Raw genomic sequence first — 18,729 nt, forward strand, 5'->3', positions numbered from 1 at the left:
CGCATAGCTGTCTGTCAGACCTAAAGGCGTGGACAAAGCCTCCCTCCCACTTCTTAAATGGACAATACAGAAATCACTTAGCGCCGGGAGGCGGGAACTCCTGCTCCCGCCGAGCTGTGATTAGCCCGCTAGTGAGAGCACGAGCGCGGCCAGAACGTGCTCGAGGCAGTTTGGTTGAGGACCGAGGAGTGACGTGTCGGTTCGCGGACCGCAAGGAAGTCGAGGAGGTGTGGCCCATTGACGCTCAGTCACGTGACCAGAAGCGGAAACTACGAAAAGGGACGGCAGAAAGCATGAATCTCTCGGCTGGGATTCCGAGAGGTTTTTTTGTTTTGTTTTGTTTTGTTTCCCCTTAAGGTAGAAATTCACCGTTACCAACAATAAGGTTAAAGGAGAGGAGAGAAAATTTTTATCTGTCATCAGTGAAAACGCAAACGTAACCTGGTGCAGACTGCTGCGTCTCGGACCGTTTGCTCAGGAGTTGTTTCCTATCCCGGAACCCGTGGTAAAGGAGCCTTGCAGACTCGCGAGGCGTTTCTTTTCTAACCCTTGACTGGCCGGCTGCGCGTCTGGCCTAAAGGGGCGACGGGCTGACTGGGGGAGCCCGCAGGCGCGGAGCTCGTCCATCTCCCAGCGGCGGACAGCCTGCCCCTCGGAGCTGAGCTGCGGCCGCGATTCTGTACCAGCCCAACCCGAGAAAGCTGCTTTTCCTTCCCCCTCTCCCTTCCCCGCAAAAAGGTGTTGCTGAGGACCGGGAAGTTGCAGCAGCCAACTCTAGGAAAGCAAAGCCATCAAAGTTACTGAAAGCGCGTTTAAATCAATGAGTCAGAATCGTGTAGTTTTCAGAATTCACGTGACCAGCCTCTTCCCCAAGAACATTGTGATCCAGTAGATCTGCGTTTTTGTTTTGTTTTTATAATGTATTCAGTGTAATTTTTATTAACAAGGAAACAAGCTGAACCTGAATTGAAGAACTTCAAGTAAATGCTTCTTCAAAACAAGTTAGGTATTTTTTCCTTAAAAAAAGGGAAGGGGGAATTAAAGATTCCTTTCAAGTTAAAGTACTGTTGCATGGACATTAAGATGGGGTTCTCATTTTTTTAATTATTGAACATGTTTCTTAAAGGGAATATGTTCAAGTTTCCAGGTGGTAAAATTAAGTCAGCTTTTTCAGAAGTCAAAATATACTACTAAAGAACAAAGTTTAAAATCTAAGCCTATTTTTAGGATGATTCTTTAATACCAACTTATAGGGAAAGGCTTATATCGATAAAATCAAAGCCAAGACAGCAAAATCATTATAGTTACCATAAACCAAGAGTTTGTATGTGAATTCACCATTATCAGTTAATCCTTCTTCCTCCTGATTTATTGGATTAAAAGTTTTGACCTGATTGTTTCAGAAAAACTTTTCACTATTTCATCAGTGGCTTAAAATAATATTTTTAGTTGTTAGCTTGCTTGTCCGAGTCATGTCATTCTTGTGGAGCTTTTGGGTCTCTCCTGAAGTGTCTACTTACTTCTTTTGTATCATTGATCAAAAAAAAAAAAATCTCATCTGGAGCACACTGGAGTAACTATTTTCTTCTTGAAATTGTTCTCCCCGGAACCCACCTTTTCAGATTCTGCTGCAAAGCTATTGACAGAATTTCATCTCAGTGCACTCTTATTTCCACTGTTTCATGTTTGGTTGGATGTTTTAATTGGTCATATGTCTTGTATTTTTCACTTTGATAGATTTTTTCAAGTAACTTTTTCAGAATAGCTGAATGGAAAGCAAACAGTGCCTTTATTTTGTCATTAATCACTAGTGTCATGCGGGGACTAATGCAGGGTCTCTGGTCCCACTCCCCACATAAGAACGCAGGATATGGTGAGGCCAAAAAGGAACACCAACGGAGCTATAGATAGGGGAGTCATACCACTATATTCTCACTGGCAGCCAGGTGAGACACACACTCAAAGTAGGATCCACACAATCCGCAATCCACCATCCACTTCTCTGCCTGCCAACCAACCAACCAACCAACCAACCAACGCAGTCACGGCAGTTACATCAGCAGCCAATTGGCCAACCAACTACAGCCAACAGCCAACCACCACCCGAGCCAGCACCCCCCCACGCAAGGCCGAGAGCCTGGAAACTGCTCTCTGGGACTCTGTCCCCCCAACTAGCATAGCTAGGTTTAGAATTATAGAACCAAAACTGGCACCGACCCAACCCATACAACACAGGAGCACGGATAAAAGCACATTTTCAAGGCTTTGCAATTTTTCTTCTATTATCCAGAGTTGTTCTTGAGAAATATAATGCCAGTGTGAGTCATATTCCTTTGTAGGCAACCTATTTTTCCGATACATTTTTTTTGTTGGAGATCCCTTTTGTGGTTTTTTGGGTTTTGGTGTGTTTTTTCATTTTTCCTGCTTTGCACTTGTCAGTCCCTTTTTATCTGCAAACTCCAATTTTCATTATCAGTGCAGGAAATTTTTTATTGTCTCCATTTTTCTGTTATTTTCTGAAGTTGCTATTAGACAAATGTTGGATTTGATACTTGGATACCTGCGTGATCCTTAATTTTTTCCATGTCTTCATCTTTGTGCTCTATGTTCTGGGAGATTTCAATTTTATCTTACACTTCTCTCATTTAGCCTTCTTGGTGTCACTTTTATAAGCCATCTCATTTTATTTCTACAACTGCTTTAATTTACAAGAACTTTCCTACTTGGGCCCTTTTTTACAACAATCTGTTCTTACTTCATGGATGCAATGGCTTCCCAAATTTCTGTGAAAGTAGTTATTAGAACTTTTACTTTGCTTCCAGAATCACATTTCTTCCAGGACCCATGATCTGTGTGTGTATTTTGAAAAAGTTCCAGAGATGATTCTGATGCTGCTCCATGGTTAAGAATTACTCACCTAAATGGTCAAATGCTCACTGTTTTTTCCATAGGTTTGAAAACACTACACAACATTTAAATTTGACAGAGAATGAGTAAAATAAGAATGAGGCTGAACATCTGGCCAAATCTCTTCATTCTACTCAAAGATTCTCTGAATTCCAATGTCTTATTCTAGATTGAGACCTGTGGAAAATAGTAGCTATTTGAACACAAAGTTTTAAAAAATTTGTTAGGTCACTTTTGTCAGTCCCCTTCACTATACTGTTAGGTCCAAGTGGGCAGTACCCCTCTTTCTGGTTCATCCTTGAATCCTCAGTGCCTTGCAGTGCCTGATGGAGAAGGCACTCAAATGCTTATCTGTTCTGCCACTTGAACCTTGACTGGGTCTGAGGACTAACTTTAGGCCCATCCAAAGTATTCCACTGATGTAGGGCTCACATTGTTCAAAAGGCCTAAGTTACACTGACCTGAAGTCAGCTGACTTTCAACCTCTGTGGGTCATATACATGTAATTGTTAGTGGGGGGGGGGGGGGAGTGAGATAACTGCTGAACAAAATGAATGTCTCTTCCATTGTACTGCTGATGAACTGATAACCTTTACCAGAGCAATCTCATTACAGGTAAACACGTGTATAGAAGCTGGATAAATATCCCATTTCTATAATCAGAAAATAAATATAGATGGGAAATAGACAGTGAACAACTATAGTTGCCCTTTTATTGCCAGCTGTTATTCTTTTAAAGTGATTCACAAACCTCTAACCATTAGTTGCTCTCTTCTGGGTTTGTCCCAGTTCTTCTTAAACTTTATCTTGGTTCTTGGCTCTTGGCCCGTAAGAATTGCAAAGCAATTAACGAGTCAGCTCATGAATCTGTTCAAGGTTTCCAACGGACTTAAATTACCCTCCACAGGTCCGAAAGATCCATTTTCTAAGTCTTCCAGAGTTGCTATAATGGACAACTTTGCTCTGGAGAGGATAAAAGGGTAGTGTTTTGAACTACATATACCTTTCCAAACTGTGATGTCTATCCCTGAAAAGAGCTTTTGTGAACATAATTCCTTAGATCCTACTGGTTGCATGATTAAAACTCAAGCTCTTTCATTGTCCTCTTTAGTGGTGTGATCTCCCTTGTTTTCAGTTACTAGTAATCTGCCTCAAGATGCCATTCTGAACTTGACAAAAATGGAGCCTACCCTCCCTTTGATCCCAATTTCCTAATAACTGCCCTCAGTGTCCAGACCCTAGTGAAAAAGATGTTTACACTGCTCTTGTGTACATATCTCATTTGAAATCGTTACCAAATTTCTATTGTAGATATGTCACAAGCCTGGCCTCTCAATTACACTAATAAAATTGCATATTCCTCACTTCCAATCACTTAAACTTGAAGCATTTTCTATAGCTAGGCATAGTGCTGCATAAAATCACGTGCCTCTATCCACTCAACCTTCCTCACCCTTCTAAACAACAGCTTAGTTGGTACACATAACAAGTTTAAGGTAGTAAAAATGTAGCCACTTAAATAAGCTAATTTTAAACATTTAAACTAATCGTACATAAGGTAATCAGTGATCAGTTACAAGCTGAGGAAATTCTGAAATCTTTTTCAAACCACCCCCACAGCAACTTGGCAGTTCTCGGCAATACTACTGACAAATGACCAGAGATGTCACAGAGTACTGGAAGTACCATGTTTCCCCGAAAATAAGACCTAGCCGGACAATCAGCTCTAAGGCATCTTTTGGAGCAAAAATTAATATAAGACCTGGTCTTATGTTAGATAAGACCCAGTCTTATAGGAAAATAAGGCTGGGTCTTATATTAATTTTTGCTCCAAAAGACGCCTTAGAGCTGACTGTCCGGCTAGGTCTTATTTTTGGGGAAACATGGTACAAGGTGTGATCACAAAATACAGTGAATGTTTAAATAAAAATTTATTACAGTAAAAGACACATTGCTATGAATCCCCCTCAAATACTCCCCCTCGCTTTGAACATGTATCCCACTGTTCTGAAGCAGTTCTGAAAGTCCTCTTTCATGTCTTTAGTTGCGCTGTCGTGGTTGCCTCAATGTCCTGAATCGATTCAAAACATTTTCCTTTCATTATCATTTTGACTTTGGGGAAAAGATCCAGAAGTTGCATGGTGCCAGATCCAGTGAATAAGGTGGATGAGGACACACTATAATGTTTCTATTTGACAGAAATTGCCGTACCAGAAGTGACGTGTGACATGGATCATTGTCATGATGGAAGATGAAGTAGACACAAAAGAGGACTTTCAGAACTGTTTCAGAAAGTGGCAAGAACTATGGGATAAGTGTGTTTAAAGCAAGGGGGAATATTTTGAGAGGGATTAAGGGAAATGTGTCTTTTACTGTAATAAATTTTAATTTAAACATTCACCATATTTTTCGATCACACCTCATAAATCTTATTTTAAATGTCTTTTTACAATTTTTTGTGCACAAGCTGGAAACTGCTTACTTCCAAGATGCACACTATTTTAAAATCTTCTGCACCTTGAACTTGGTTTATATCTCCAAGTAGTGATTTTTAAACCCTTATTTTGTCTTGTATATAGTAAAGGTTTCTGTTAACCAAATGTTTCATCTCTTCCCTAAGGAGAATGTTCAGTACCCTGAAATCTAGAGGGATCTCTCCCTTCACAAATAAACAGGGGAGATGTACATATAGACTTTTTTTTTTTTTTTTTTTTTTTTACATATAGACTTTAAAACAACTCAACAATCCCAAATTCTTTCCAAGATGTTAACATGATCATAATCACATAATCCAAACTTCCTCGGGGAACATTTTTCAGGACTAATCTCTCAAAAAACTATAACCAAATTTATCCAAGACAAAGTCTTGGGTTCCTTGAAAACATTTCCCGACGTGATGATTTATAAATTCAACCATTACACATTCGTGGGAAACTAGCAGCTCATGTTTAATTGTGACATTTTAAAATTGTACAAGTGTTTTGACATCTGCCCCCTCCCCCCATATTTAGTCTCTTTAAAATGACGGAAAACACCAACCAATCACAGGTTTAATGGGTTTAATAAGTTTACCCCTTCAGTTCCTATTTGCAGCACCCAATATTCTTTTGAAACACCAGACAGACCCGACAGTGGCTGACAGTAAATTTCAGACCTCCAGAGCTTAAAAGTTCAGGTTCTCTGAGCATTCTGTGTTGCAGTGGCACTTGTCCAAAACTGGTACCTCCCTGTAGTTGGGGAACTTTAAATGTACCAGTGAAAAAAGCTTTTTCCCCTTCAAGGGGAAGAAAAATCACTCCTCAAAACCCAGCAGATCTGGCTGTGAGGTCTTGCCTCCTGTTCCATCTCTTCAGGCTTGTTTTTTTGCAGTGGAGCAAGAGACCAAAATCTAACCTGAGTTACAAGAAACAAGACAGTGATGGCTATAAAGGGAGTGACCAGGAGCAACTGAAATACTCCTTTACCTCCCCCATCCAATATATGTGCTTCACAGAAAAACAACAAAAACAACAGGTCCACAAAATACAACAGCTAGAATTACAAAATCCATTCATCCAAGAGTAGTGGAAGGCAGGGAGGGGAGGTAGGAGGGTAAATGGCACAGGGAGAAAAAGTATTCAAATCAGTCCAGGCACAGGGGCTGGCAAATGCTAGAAAAGAGCTGCAGAAAAACCTGTGGCCCTTTCAGACTCACAGGTGTTAAAAATCCACATACTGATGTCAGAAAGATTGTGCCTTATGTGCACAAGAGACAAAAATCCCAATTCCTCAGAGAGAGAAGGGAATATGCAGAGGGCCCTTGGCATAGTACAGTGGGTCCTGCCTTCCCTGGTGGGGGAAGTGAAAAGGAAAGAGCTGCACAGCTTCCTTCCAATCCCACTCATCCCCTGGGTGGCAGGTGTCTCAGTGGCCTGCAGCAGCCTTCAGTTTGGCAGGAGACGGATGTGGTGAAGGGAACTTCTCTGCAGAGGTTGAGCTACTCAGTGCAGACTGCAGGTAGACCGTCTTGTGGAAAAGTCTGTTGCTTAAGAAAACCACCAAGGAAAAGAGGCGCAACTGGAAAAGGCTAAAAGACAAGAGATCCAATTTGTTAGATCCCAAGTTGATCAGAATTATCTGACAACTTAAATTTAATATGACATGGGAAAATAAGACAACTGAAATTTGATCAAGGAAGTACAAATATTAGACACGTGGATTAAACAGGCAGCAACTAAAGAACATGGTGGGTCCTGTTGCTGTCATGAGTGCAATGGAATCACCACCATTTGAAGTATTGCAGCTTAATGGAAATAGTTATATTTCAGATTAATTCTGATTCGAGAAGTACTTTTTTTTATAGCTAACTGCAAGCACAAACTTCAAGCTATGTTTGAAGACATCATATGCTGTATGTGTTTCATTTAAGACAGTTTCAAGAGAAAATCAATTAGCCTACTAAGACACACACAGTATTACTGGACCGAAAGAGCATGCAAAAACCTAAAACAGCTGACATTCCTAATATGTGTACCCTCATTGACTTACATTGATCAAAGATTAATTGAGCTTTTCTTTGAAGTGATAAAGCTTTTGGAGTGCTAGTATTACTGCTCCAGATTCATTTTAAAATACTTTGTTTTACTATCATTATCAATAAACTCATGTAGCCAAATCACAGGGCCCTAATACTTTTCTAAAAAGTTGATAATTCTTACAAAAATGAGCTTAATTACAAGTGTTTACAAGTGCCTTATTCACCAAATTGTTAAATTTTTAAAAATATGTATAATAGCTTCAATTTTTGAAACATTTACATATATACATACATTTATATGCATATATATACATTTATACATACATATACCGTGTTTCCCTGAAAATAAGACCTAGCAGGACAATCAGCTCTAATGCGTCTTTTGGAGCAAAAATTAATATAAGACCTGGTCTTATTTTACTATAAGCCCAGGTCTTATAGTTAAATAAGCCCAGGTCTTATATAATATAATCCTGGTCTTATATTAATTTTTGCTTTAAAAGATGTATTAGAGCTGATTGTCCGGCTAGATCTTATTTTTGGGGAAACACGGTATGTATATATATATATATATATATATATATATATATATATATGTATGTATGTATGTATGTATGTATGTATGTATGTGTGTGTATATATATATATATGGGGGGGTGCCAAAAAAATGTATACAAGTGGATACTTTGGTCAGCATTGCTCAAGCAGTAGTTCGCTGTAATCAGAAGTGTCTGGATACTGATGGTAACCACTTTGAGCACCTCTTGTAATTGCAGAAGTAAAGCATTACTTATACTCATCTTTTGTCATCGGTATATATTGAGTATTACAATTTTAATAGTTTTTTCCTTAAAATGTGTATACATGTTTTTGGTACCCTGTATACCACTTACTACACTTTGGCTAAAACTGGCTAATACTTACTATGCTTTGCCAGGAGTCTTTGCTTCATTGGCGCTGATAATGAATAAAGGAAAAAGGATAGAGAAGAGGCAGCCGCTGTGAGAAATAAAGAAAGAAGGAATTAGTCACCTTCATAATAGCCATGACTTTAGAGAAGATATGAGAAGCCCAAAACTCCTTTGCCTCCAGTGCTAACATGGTGGCTTGATAAACCCTTAATAAATCAAACACTTTTTTTTTTTTTTAAAAGGCATTTTTCTCAGCACTAACTATGTTTAACACTGCTCCAGTAGGCAACATAGAAGAAGGAATATGGCATATAAAATCCTGCAGACTAGATGTTAATACTAACTGACAAACGTCTATGACTATCTTTCGAGGAGAAAAATCCTACTGACTCCCTAAAGACCAGTAAGAATGCAGGATGCATACCACAGAACCAGGCTTCCAGAAAGGAACTCCTATCATGCATATTTGTTTGAGTTCTTTTCCAGTCCCTCCAACCAATTTACCTGATAATGTATGAGGACTGCATTGCTGTGAGGAAAGCCAAAGGCAAACCAAACCCGAAGTAGTAAGGCCAATTCCTCTCTATGTTTGACAACCGCTGGTGCATTTCAATTCCTAAAACAAGGAGCCAATACAATTAAAATTCTTCCTTCCTTTTAGCAAAATGACTACTGTGGTCAAATTATTTGAGGTTTGAGTTTTAGATACAGGTCAGCCATTAGAACACATCTAAAGAATGTAATTCAGAATTGTCCAATCTGATATGAAGCTTCTATGCAAAATTTTTATAATTTAATAATCACAATTCAAAGCTGGCAAGCTAAGTGAATTATGAATTACAAAAAAAAAAAAAAATTACACCACCAGCAGCCTTTGTCAGGATTAGTCTTGAACAAAGCAAGGTATCATATAAAAAGGCCGCCATCCTATAGAAATTAACCTCTTTCTACCATACACACCCAGACAAATATGTCAAGGGCTTTTAAAATATCCAAAAGAATCTGAATGCACTGATGTCAAATTAATTTCTCTAATTCAGAATAACTCATGCTCATTTATGCCATCTTAGGGCTCAGTCACAGCTACATCACATTTAGCACCATAAAGGTAATGCTACACTGCTGTACCTTCAGCATCAAGGTTAAGGGTTAAATCCCCTAAGCCAAAGGTAAATTCCCTCTTGCTAACGAGGCTACTTCCTTCCAAAGATGGTTTGCTAAGGGCCTAAGCATTGAATAGTATTAAGAAGTCTACTTAGCAGCAGCATTTCCCAACTGGTCCTCCAAGTTTTGAGTTTCTTTAGATGGACTTACCTTTATTGAACCAACGATATTCAAAGCAGTATAGCGAGTAGAGAAGGGACATATGCAGGAGACTAACCAGCTGACCAACAAGATGGATGGGAAAGAGACTCACAAACATCCCCTGAAGGACAAACATGGAAAATCTTAATTCAAAAGCTTCAGAGACCTAACATTGTTCACCTGTCACTCTGAGGCATCACTCTCTGCTTAGATAGCTGCATAGTTGCTTTTCAAGTTTCTGAATAGCAGGAGAGTGGAAAATGCCCAGCGTGGCAGGGAAGAACAGGTATATTCATGTTTCTTAACATTTTGTGATTTTTAAATTCTCTAGTTGTTTCTGTGAAAAAAAAGATTTAAAAATCATTACCTCAAATAAAGCATATCTGCCCCAGTATAAATGCAAATACAATACCCTGTCGTCTTTGTGAAGCTCCCTCTAGTGAACTATTTTTTTTTAATCTGCCTGTGTGTGTGCCCAAAAGGCCGGTCTCACCTGGATGAGGAAAAGAGCCTGCAGCAGAAGGTTGAAGAGCATGTCAGCAATGATTTTGCTGACACTAGGGAATGGGTGAGGCTTCCTCCCTGATACCTCGAATGCCAGATCAGCTATATCCTGTAAACAGAGGAAGCAGCTCACCAAAACAGGAATTAAATGGCCTAATATCTATCCCCAAAGCTAAGGCCCCCTATCTACCCTTAGAGCTGCCAGGTGAAAAAAGCCCCTGGACATTTCGCAGTGAGATGCTTTGGTGACCTGAGATAATAATTCCATTTTACAAAAGCACAAAGATCACCCACTGGCTGCTGGACCAAGATAGGTTAACACATTGCGTAACGGATCACGAGAATCTTCATGAGGGATTTAAACCCCACCATACGCAACGTGTTAAGGCTGTGAATGGCTCCCTACATGGCCACTAACTTCACAAGCTGAAACTGCCACCTATCAACCCACCATGCTATAGGACCCAGTCTCCATTCTGCCCAGGACCTACTTGAAACCAAATGGCATTCACAACTTTGCTAAGCACAAACAGGGGGAGCACCCAAAGAGCACTGAAAATTGACGTGAGGAAGAATTCCAGCCATGACCAAACATCTCCATGTAGTGACGGGTCACCTGAAAAAGGGGAAAAGTTATCAGTTTAACTGGAGAAAATGGAAAACCAGAAGCCCAAACCCCTAGTTTGTGACTATCTGCCCTCTCCCTGAAACCACACACACCACCTTTGTTTCTTGCCGGCACATCACTGCACCTTTTTCACAGTCTTATTCTTTACAGACACACCAAATTCTGGCTACAACTCCAGCTCAGAGTAGCCATAGATATGTGCTGCTTACCTTGAGACAAACCTGCTTACCTGGTGGCCGTACACAACACAGAAAACTACCCGGGTTTAAATCCTAGCTCTGCCATTTACTAACGCTTTAATCTTGGCAACTAAAATGTTATTTATAACTAATACCCACTCACAGGGTTGTTGAAAGGTTTGAGTTAAAAACAGCCCAAGCTCCTACTACATAGGAAGTGTTCAATAAACTGAAGGAAACGGGAAACAATCTCCCAGCTCCATCCCAGGCAGACAGCACTGTATGTACTTACCAATAATTTGGGCAGTTACTGACTGAAGCACAGGAATAAACACTCGATAAAACAAGAGGAGACTGAGCTAAAGGAAAGAAGCAATAAGGTAAACATTAAAAGCCCTCTTTAAAACATGAGTTCCAAGTTTCAGTGTAATTTGTTTTCCAGATAGAGGTTTCTTTTATAAATTAGAAGGCCTGAAGGGGCACCAAAATTGGACCCATTTCTATTCCCAATACTCCAACTCAGAGTTACAGACCTGACAATGCCTATAAAAACAGTAAAACTTTTGGGGGCATAGTAGAACATTTCAAATAGTATTCAGGACAAAATACAGGATTATACTAAGTACACAGTAATATTGTATTAATTAAAGCTAACACCTGAAAACATCTGCGAAATGTTTAAATTAAGGAAACCTGATTTATGCTGAGTTCTAAATCAAAGGAAAAATTTAACTACCTGTTCTTCAAAGTACTCAAATTTCACTTAAGGCCTTATTGGTCCTGTTAATTGTAGGCAATCTTTCCTGGTGTGGATCTCAATAGATATCAATTCTAGTAGATTGCTACGACCAGATGAGAGGAGAACCTTGCCCTTGTCCATCTGTCCTTCCCCTCTGATCCCCCTCTTAGCCAAACTGCCCAGGCAATGTTAAGAGAAACTGTTACCTATAACATTAAAACTTGTGAATAAGTCATTTTCTAAGAAAAATAAAAGTGTATATTCAGAGCTATCCCTTTATTTACATACAAGTGTTCTCTGCACTTGAATAAAATCACTGCAGTTGCACAGAACCCTGAGTTATAGTCTTACGTATGTATCAGCAGGTGAAAAGCTACTTGTCTCAGTTTAAAGAAACCAGTTGAGAACTATGAACATAGCAACAATGTGAAAATGCTTATAAGGCACCTGGAATTTGATGAAAAAGAACTCACCCAAAATACTCCACCATTCCAAGCGCAGCACTGGAAAATTCTACTGACAATACGTGGCTCACTGGAAGAAGACCACATATATTTAGCTTACAAGGCATATAGGTCATTTCCATATTGTCATTCAGTAGCTCTCCATTTTATATGATTCATTGGTATTATTTTTCCAGCACCCACTGTTCTCCTAATGTTTTCCTAATGTTGATGAGAAAAGGCTAAAAGTATTTCTAGAGAAGCAGCTTTTCTTAAAACAAAAGATTTATTTTCTAAAATCCAAGATTGGAGAAGATTAAAGAGGATGTCTGAAGTTCTATCAATCAATAAATCCACATAGGCTCTCCTAGAAGTATCTATCAATCCAAGTAATTTTTTTGTGGTTCTCTAGTCACCATTCTGATTTTTTTTGTTTAAATACCATGACATTTGAACAAGGATTATTGCAAGACCCTAGTTTAATTCAGTGTATGTATTAGGGGAGTGGCGAATCACTTATAACATTTTGGGGGGAGAAAGTATAAAAAATAATGGGGCACTAAAAGTCCAAGTCACTACACTATGTAGGGTCTTAACTGTATACTAAGGGTCAGTCACTTCCTAAAGTGCCTTCTGGGAGGGAGCTTAGACTCTTCTCACACCAGCCTCCACTCCTTACCTCTCTTGCTTCCTCTCTATGCTCTGGGCTCTCCTCTGTGCCAGGACACTACTTGCCCTTCTTCGACGCTGCTCCTCTCTCTTTTGCTGAATTCGAGCATCTAGCTTTGAGATGGTACAAATTCCCCAGATGGAGTCTTTGATTCCCTATAGACAAGAGTATTATTATCTTTTATTAGTTTCAGGCGTAAAGAACACCACAGTGATCGTACATTTACATAACTTACAAAGTGATCACCCCAACAAGTCTACTTCCCACCTGACACTGTATGTCGTTATTAGAACATTATTGACTATATTCCCCATGCTGCACTACATGTCCCCATGGCTATTTTTTTAAATTATAGTTGACATTCAGTAATATTTTATATTAGTTTCTGGACGAGAGTATTATTTTTAAAGAGGGAAGATTATGGATAAGGGAATATTTTCCAAAGTTACATACAGTAAAGTAAAATCACAATGGAAACCACTGTATTTATTTTGCTACATGACTTAAGGGAACCTTGATATTTCTTTATTCTGAAATAATTCCCAATTTGCAGAAGAGTTGCAAAAATGGAGAACTTCCTAATACCCTTTTCTCCAGGTTCATCAGATTAATATTTTGTTACATTTATTATTTATATATACACACATTTTTTTCTGAATCATTTGAGAGGAGGTTGCTATAATCATTTCCCTTTACTTTTAATTCTTCAGTGTGTTATTTCCTAAGAACAATGGTATTTTTTATATAACCACAAGAGTTATCAATTCAAGAAATTTAATATTGAAATACTTTACAGTCCATATTCCAATTTTTCTATTTGTCCCAATAATGCCTTCTATCTCATTTTTACCCATCAAGTATCAGAATTCAGTTCAGAATCACATATTGTATTTACTTTGTCATGTCTCTTTAGTCTCCTTTACTCAGGAACAGCTCCTTAGTTTTTTTGAAATATGTGGGCCAAATATTTTGTGGTATTCCCTCAATTTACGTTTGTTTCCTCATGGTTAGACCCAGGTTTCACAGTTTTGGCAGGAATCTCACATAAGAGATGGTGTGCACTCCAAGGTATAACATCCAGAGGCACACGATGTCTATCTGTTCTTGCTAGTGACGCTAATTTTACATACTCAGTCAAGCTGTTATCCAGCTTCTCTATTGTATGATTGCAAGAGACCATCCAAATACTCTGCTGAAGTTCTCGCCCCTAGATTTAGCACCCATTCACAATTTTTACCCAAACCAGTCTTGAATAACATGGTTGCAATATAGTGGTTTTCCAATCCCTCCACACTTATTAATACTATAAAGCCAAGTTACTGACCTCCCCTATACTCTTCCAATATCAATCAAAAGCCTACAGTATGATCAATATCCTTTACTAAATTAATGATACAAGGATAAATTAAACATTGGTCTCTAGAAAGGACCAAGGCTGGACCAAGGTTGTTGAAAGACACAAATAACTACTGTAAAAACATGAAGCTGTAGGAAAAGAATACACCAATAAGACAGAAACAAACAACATGGCACTGTAGCTGCAGGAGGACGTCCTTAAAGAATGTAAAGAATGTATGATGGGGAGAGGGTTGTTAAGTCAGTGACAGAGGTACTTGCCAAACATATTGGAAGAGCTCCAGCAGCAGAAAGGTTACTGTTGGCTACAAACACCAGAACTGCCTATCATTTAGTCCAATGACTGAATTCACTCATCTACCCACGCACACACTAAGTATCTTCAATGAGCTGGACATGGGCCACATGGAAATGCTCAAGAACCATTAACTTAGGAGGAAAAGTATACAAGTAAACAAAAAACTATAGTTTAAATAAGTGCCACAACACTTCTATGTCCAAAGTAGACTGGTGGCACATGGGTATTCGACTTTGTGAAGCAGCAGCAAAAAATTTAAAACGGCATTCTGGAAGCAATGGTGAACCTGGATTTAAGGACGGCATTTCTACCTATTGTTATGGACTAAAACATTTTAGAGATAATTGCTAGGATACAGAGAAATGAGCAAGTTTATGAACTCCCCACTGACAGGAGCACAAATTGGCACAGTGTGCACTTAATCTTTAACCTATGAGTACTTTTTAGTCTTATTTTGCTTTTAACTTCGAAATTTTCCACAAATAATTATATATTTAAGACAGTTAAGTTCAAATGGTTGAGGGCCTAGTACGTGCTGAATGATGACAGGATCCCACCCTCTGAGACATTTATAGTCTTGTGGGGCAGACATACACGTAAAGTATACATTGTAGAACTGATCCAGGGTTGAAATTTTATCACACAAGATGGCAAGGTAAAGGTATTAAAAGTAGATCACATTACATGAAGTCTCTTTGGCCCTTCTAAGACTCCTTTGATTCCCCTTTAATTCAAAAGTAAAATTTTAAACATCCCCATTGAGGAACACCGAGCCCCACCCCACCCAACCCCTGCCCCACCCAATCAGAAAAGGCCTCTCTCCTGCTCCCAGGAGTATAGCTACAGGGGCTACAACTCCGTCATTAGACCTCAGACAGCCACTACAACAGAATTTTATGCTATTGGAAATCTGGGTGACTTAGGACCTAAACAGATCTTTATGGGATACTTTCCTAGAGCATCATCATCTACACCATGTAAAATAGGGGGTGAGGGGGATGTTCTCTAATGTAAATCTAAATGTAGTTTAGGTAATAGTAGTGTACCAATGTTCATTGCTTAGTTTTGACCAATGTATCACAGTTACAGAAGATGTTAACATTAGCAGAAACTGGTAAAGGATACAGGGGAACTCTCTAATACCTTGCAACTTTTCTGTAAGTTTAAAATTATTCCAAAATAAAGTTTAAAAAAAAAGAAAGAAAGGCTCTGGAGCCAAGTTGACCAGGGTTCTGATACTAGAGACATTCACCAGACGGGTCTATCAACTCTCTGCAAGATGCAGGGTAATAACTATCTCTTGAGTAGTGTCCATTAGAATGGAAACCTGTATGTGAAAGACCCAACAAATGATATAAATTCCAAAACACCTAAAGGATTCCCTAGCCAGTTCCTGTAGCAAAAGGATCAAGAATGGCTCGATGTACTCACCCTGGCAAGGTCCTGGAGAAAGGTTTTGACACTGTCAGCCATCTCTTCACCACCCAAACTACCAACCACACAGAGGAGAGAGAAGCATCTCAAAATCTTTCATCATGAAGGACCTGGAAACAGACGGAGCATAAAGGGGTAAAATATATTTATTGTAAGATAATTTCATGTGCATTTCTGCATGATGCCATTTTCCACATACTCATATCTCTAACAGGAGTGCAGTAGATTCTAGCACTTAGATAGCTACTAACACATTGAACTAAGTAAGGTTATACCTGCAACTGCTGAAATCTGAAATCAATAATTTTTTTTAAATTGCTTATCATTCTTTCACTTTTACAGACTAAATTGCTCTGGGACCAGTAGTTTCCTCTGTGCCTTGATGGTCCTAACTCCCCCCCCACACACACATTCCAATATCTTCTTAAGTGAGATTTATGCTTGATATATAACCTCAAACACTGGAATGAAAATATAAGAGCAAGATGAAAGTTCTCACAAAAATGACTAAATATGCATTTCATACACAGGACCCTCTGGCACACAGGTTAAGTTTAAGGTCTGATGTGAAATTTCCCACCAAACCCTCCAAATAGGCCTCCATATGTTTTCCAATTTTAAATATGTAAAACATATGTTAACATTTTTCAAAAATGTTATTAAGAACTTGAGATTCTAAAGTTCTCAAACCTGACTAAACTAACCTAGAGTATTCTCAATTGAAGAGAGATCATAATGACAGAATTTCACAGGCAGCTTGTATAAACCTCAAATTTCAAAACATAAGCACACTTTCCCTGACCTACAACCACTTTACCAAGCTGTACCTATTGACCCAACTGGACTACTGCCACCCAGAATTGAAAGAGCAGGGAATACACAAGAGCAAGGCAACTTGCACAACACAGTATGAACCATCTGCCCCTTAGGTGAAATCCTACACAGATGCACTTATTTCAGGTGGAGAGTTTCTAGAATAAGAAACTTCCGTTAATTCTCCCACCTAAACACAGCTCAGAGTATCATCATTGAGCATTTTACTATTCACCTTCCGTGCCAGGTGAATAGTAAAATGCTCAATGATGACACACAAGACACTAGTTTGTAAAAACTATCATGAATTCACTCTTAACCAACTACTTCCTTTTCTATAAATTAAGGGTATTAAAACCTTCATAGGTTTTTAAGCATAAAGTGCAATAACATGAAAAAAAACCTTATTCTCTATAAACATAATCCCACTACAGAATGAGCTAGTTTGGGAGTTTAAGGAAGCCAAGTTACTTAGTCTGGACTTCTCACAGGACAAGGACAGGGAGCGGGAAGCATGTCAGTCCTAGTCCAGGGGAACAGCTGTGTTATTTGAACCATGGCCATAAACACCTGGCTTCTGCATGTACCAAGTGGCAGGTAAACTACTGAGCAACATTGGTCTTGGAAGGACAAGTCACGTTAATTTTTTACAGAGATCCTAGCAGCCTTCCTACAGGAACATTTGGTGAATTACCGGCTTGAAAACTTAGGCATGGAAAAAAGTAACTTGCCACAATTTGTGCTCAGAGACTGAACAACGCAGGGGGAAACTTCCAACTGAGCTGGAAGGAAAGAAGATTCATCTGGTTCACATCATTTTACAGATGGAGAAACTGAGTCTCTGAAGTTAAATGGTTTGCCCAAGATGACAGCAAGTGAAGGACTACAGGGAACTTGAAAACCCTGGTGTTCTAACCCTCAGTCGGACTTTTTACTCCAGTTTCGCAAAGAGGATTGTTTACCCCGAGCCTCCATCCCATGGACAAAATGTCTCTTCACCCTGTAAATGCACCTGGCCACTAAATGCCTCACAGTCATTAGAACTTAGGAGGCATCTACTGAGGCACAGCCCTGCACTTTTCACTTTTTCTAAGCCACGGAGCCCAAGTTTGGAAAGCAAGAAGCGGTCAGATGCACCCCAGGGGCGGGAAAGGTGAGCAACCTGCTCTCAGGGGCTCCGGGACTGGCTCCAGGTCCGCTCGGAAGCGTCTCCCGTGCGTCCTCTGCAATTCCGACTGAAAACCAGAGTCTCCCTCCGCAACGAAAGCTGGGCACCAGGCGCGGAGCTGCTCACCTCAGTCACACGGGGATTAAGGACAGCGGCACCTGGGCGTTCTCCCCAGGGCTGCGGCCTTGGGCCGGCTCCTGCCAGCACCTTCTGGCCGGGGGTCTCTCGCAGAGCCACTCCCTCAACCACACGACCCCGCACTGGGGCCCTGCTGGCCGTCGCTGCCCTAACCACACGCCCCTTACGCCAACCTTACGCCCAGGGCCCTGCCGCGCCCCACGGGCCTGGCTCCGCCGAGCTTGCACCTACCTGGCAGCTCCGCCGCCCGGCTCCGGCCCAGCCCGGACCCTCGCCCACCGCGGTCGGCTCGGCTCCTCCGCGCCCGACCGCCGGCTGCCGCCAGGGCGCTCCCAGGGCCGAGGCCGCTGCGCCCACACTGGGCATGCCCGGGGCGCGCGGGGCGGTGGGAAGTCTGCGGGCTCAGAGCCCAGCCGCCCAGGGCGGAGGAGGCGGGGCCAAGCGGCGCCCGCACTGGGCATGCCTGGGACGCGCGGGGCGGTGGGAAGTCGGCTGGCGCCGAGCCACCAGGGGCAGAGGGGGCGTGGCCGCAGCGGCTGTGGACCGGGCCTGAGCCGAGGTCTCACGGGGCAATGCCCCAGCTGCACCCGGCCGCTGGGAAGTCGGGTGGGCGCTCAATGAAGCCGCCCAAGTGGGGGCGGAGGGCAACATGGGGCGATGGAGTCTGGGAAATGCAGTCTGTCCACGGGGCCCGCGCACGTCCCGCACGGCGTCCGGGGA

General features: G+C 40.8%; 1 protein-coding gene across 1 annotated transcript; it reads right to left on the bottom strand.

Annotated features, from left to right (window-relative positions):
• Nucleotides 1–5,949: 5,949 nt before the first annotated feature.
• On the bottom strand, nt 5,950–18,448 carry EI24 (EI24 autophagy associated transmembrane protein). Its single transcript, XM_019710529.3, has 11 exons — nt 18,241–18,448; nt 15,888–16,000; nt 12,812–12,957; nt 12,163–12,223; nt 11,243–11,309; nt 10,635–10,759; nt 10,133–10,252; nt 9,649–9,760; nt 8,839–8,950; nt 8,348–8,422; nt 5,950–6,973 (listed from the first exon to the last, which is right to left on the bottom strand). The coding sequence occupies exons 2-11, from the start codon at nt 15,927–15,929 to the stop codon at nt 6,811–6,813; spliced, it is 1,023 nt and encodes a 340-aa protein (XP_019566088.1). The 5' UTR covers nt 15,930–16,000; nt 18,241–18,448; the 3' UTR covers nt 5,950–6,810.
• Between the last annotated feature and the right edge of the window lie 281 nt (nt 18,449–18,729).

Source organism: Rhinolophus sinicus, chromosome 9, assembly GCF_057876585.1.
Source record: "Rhinolophus sinicus isolate RSI-liver-muscle chromosome 9, RSI-T2T, whole genome shotgun sequence".
Lineage (NCBI taxonomy): Eukaryota > Metazoa > Chordata > Mammalia > Chiroptera > Rhinolophidae > Rhinolophus > Rhinolophus sinicus.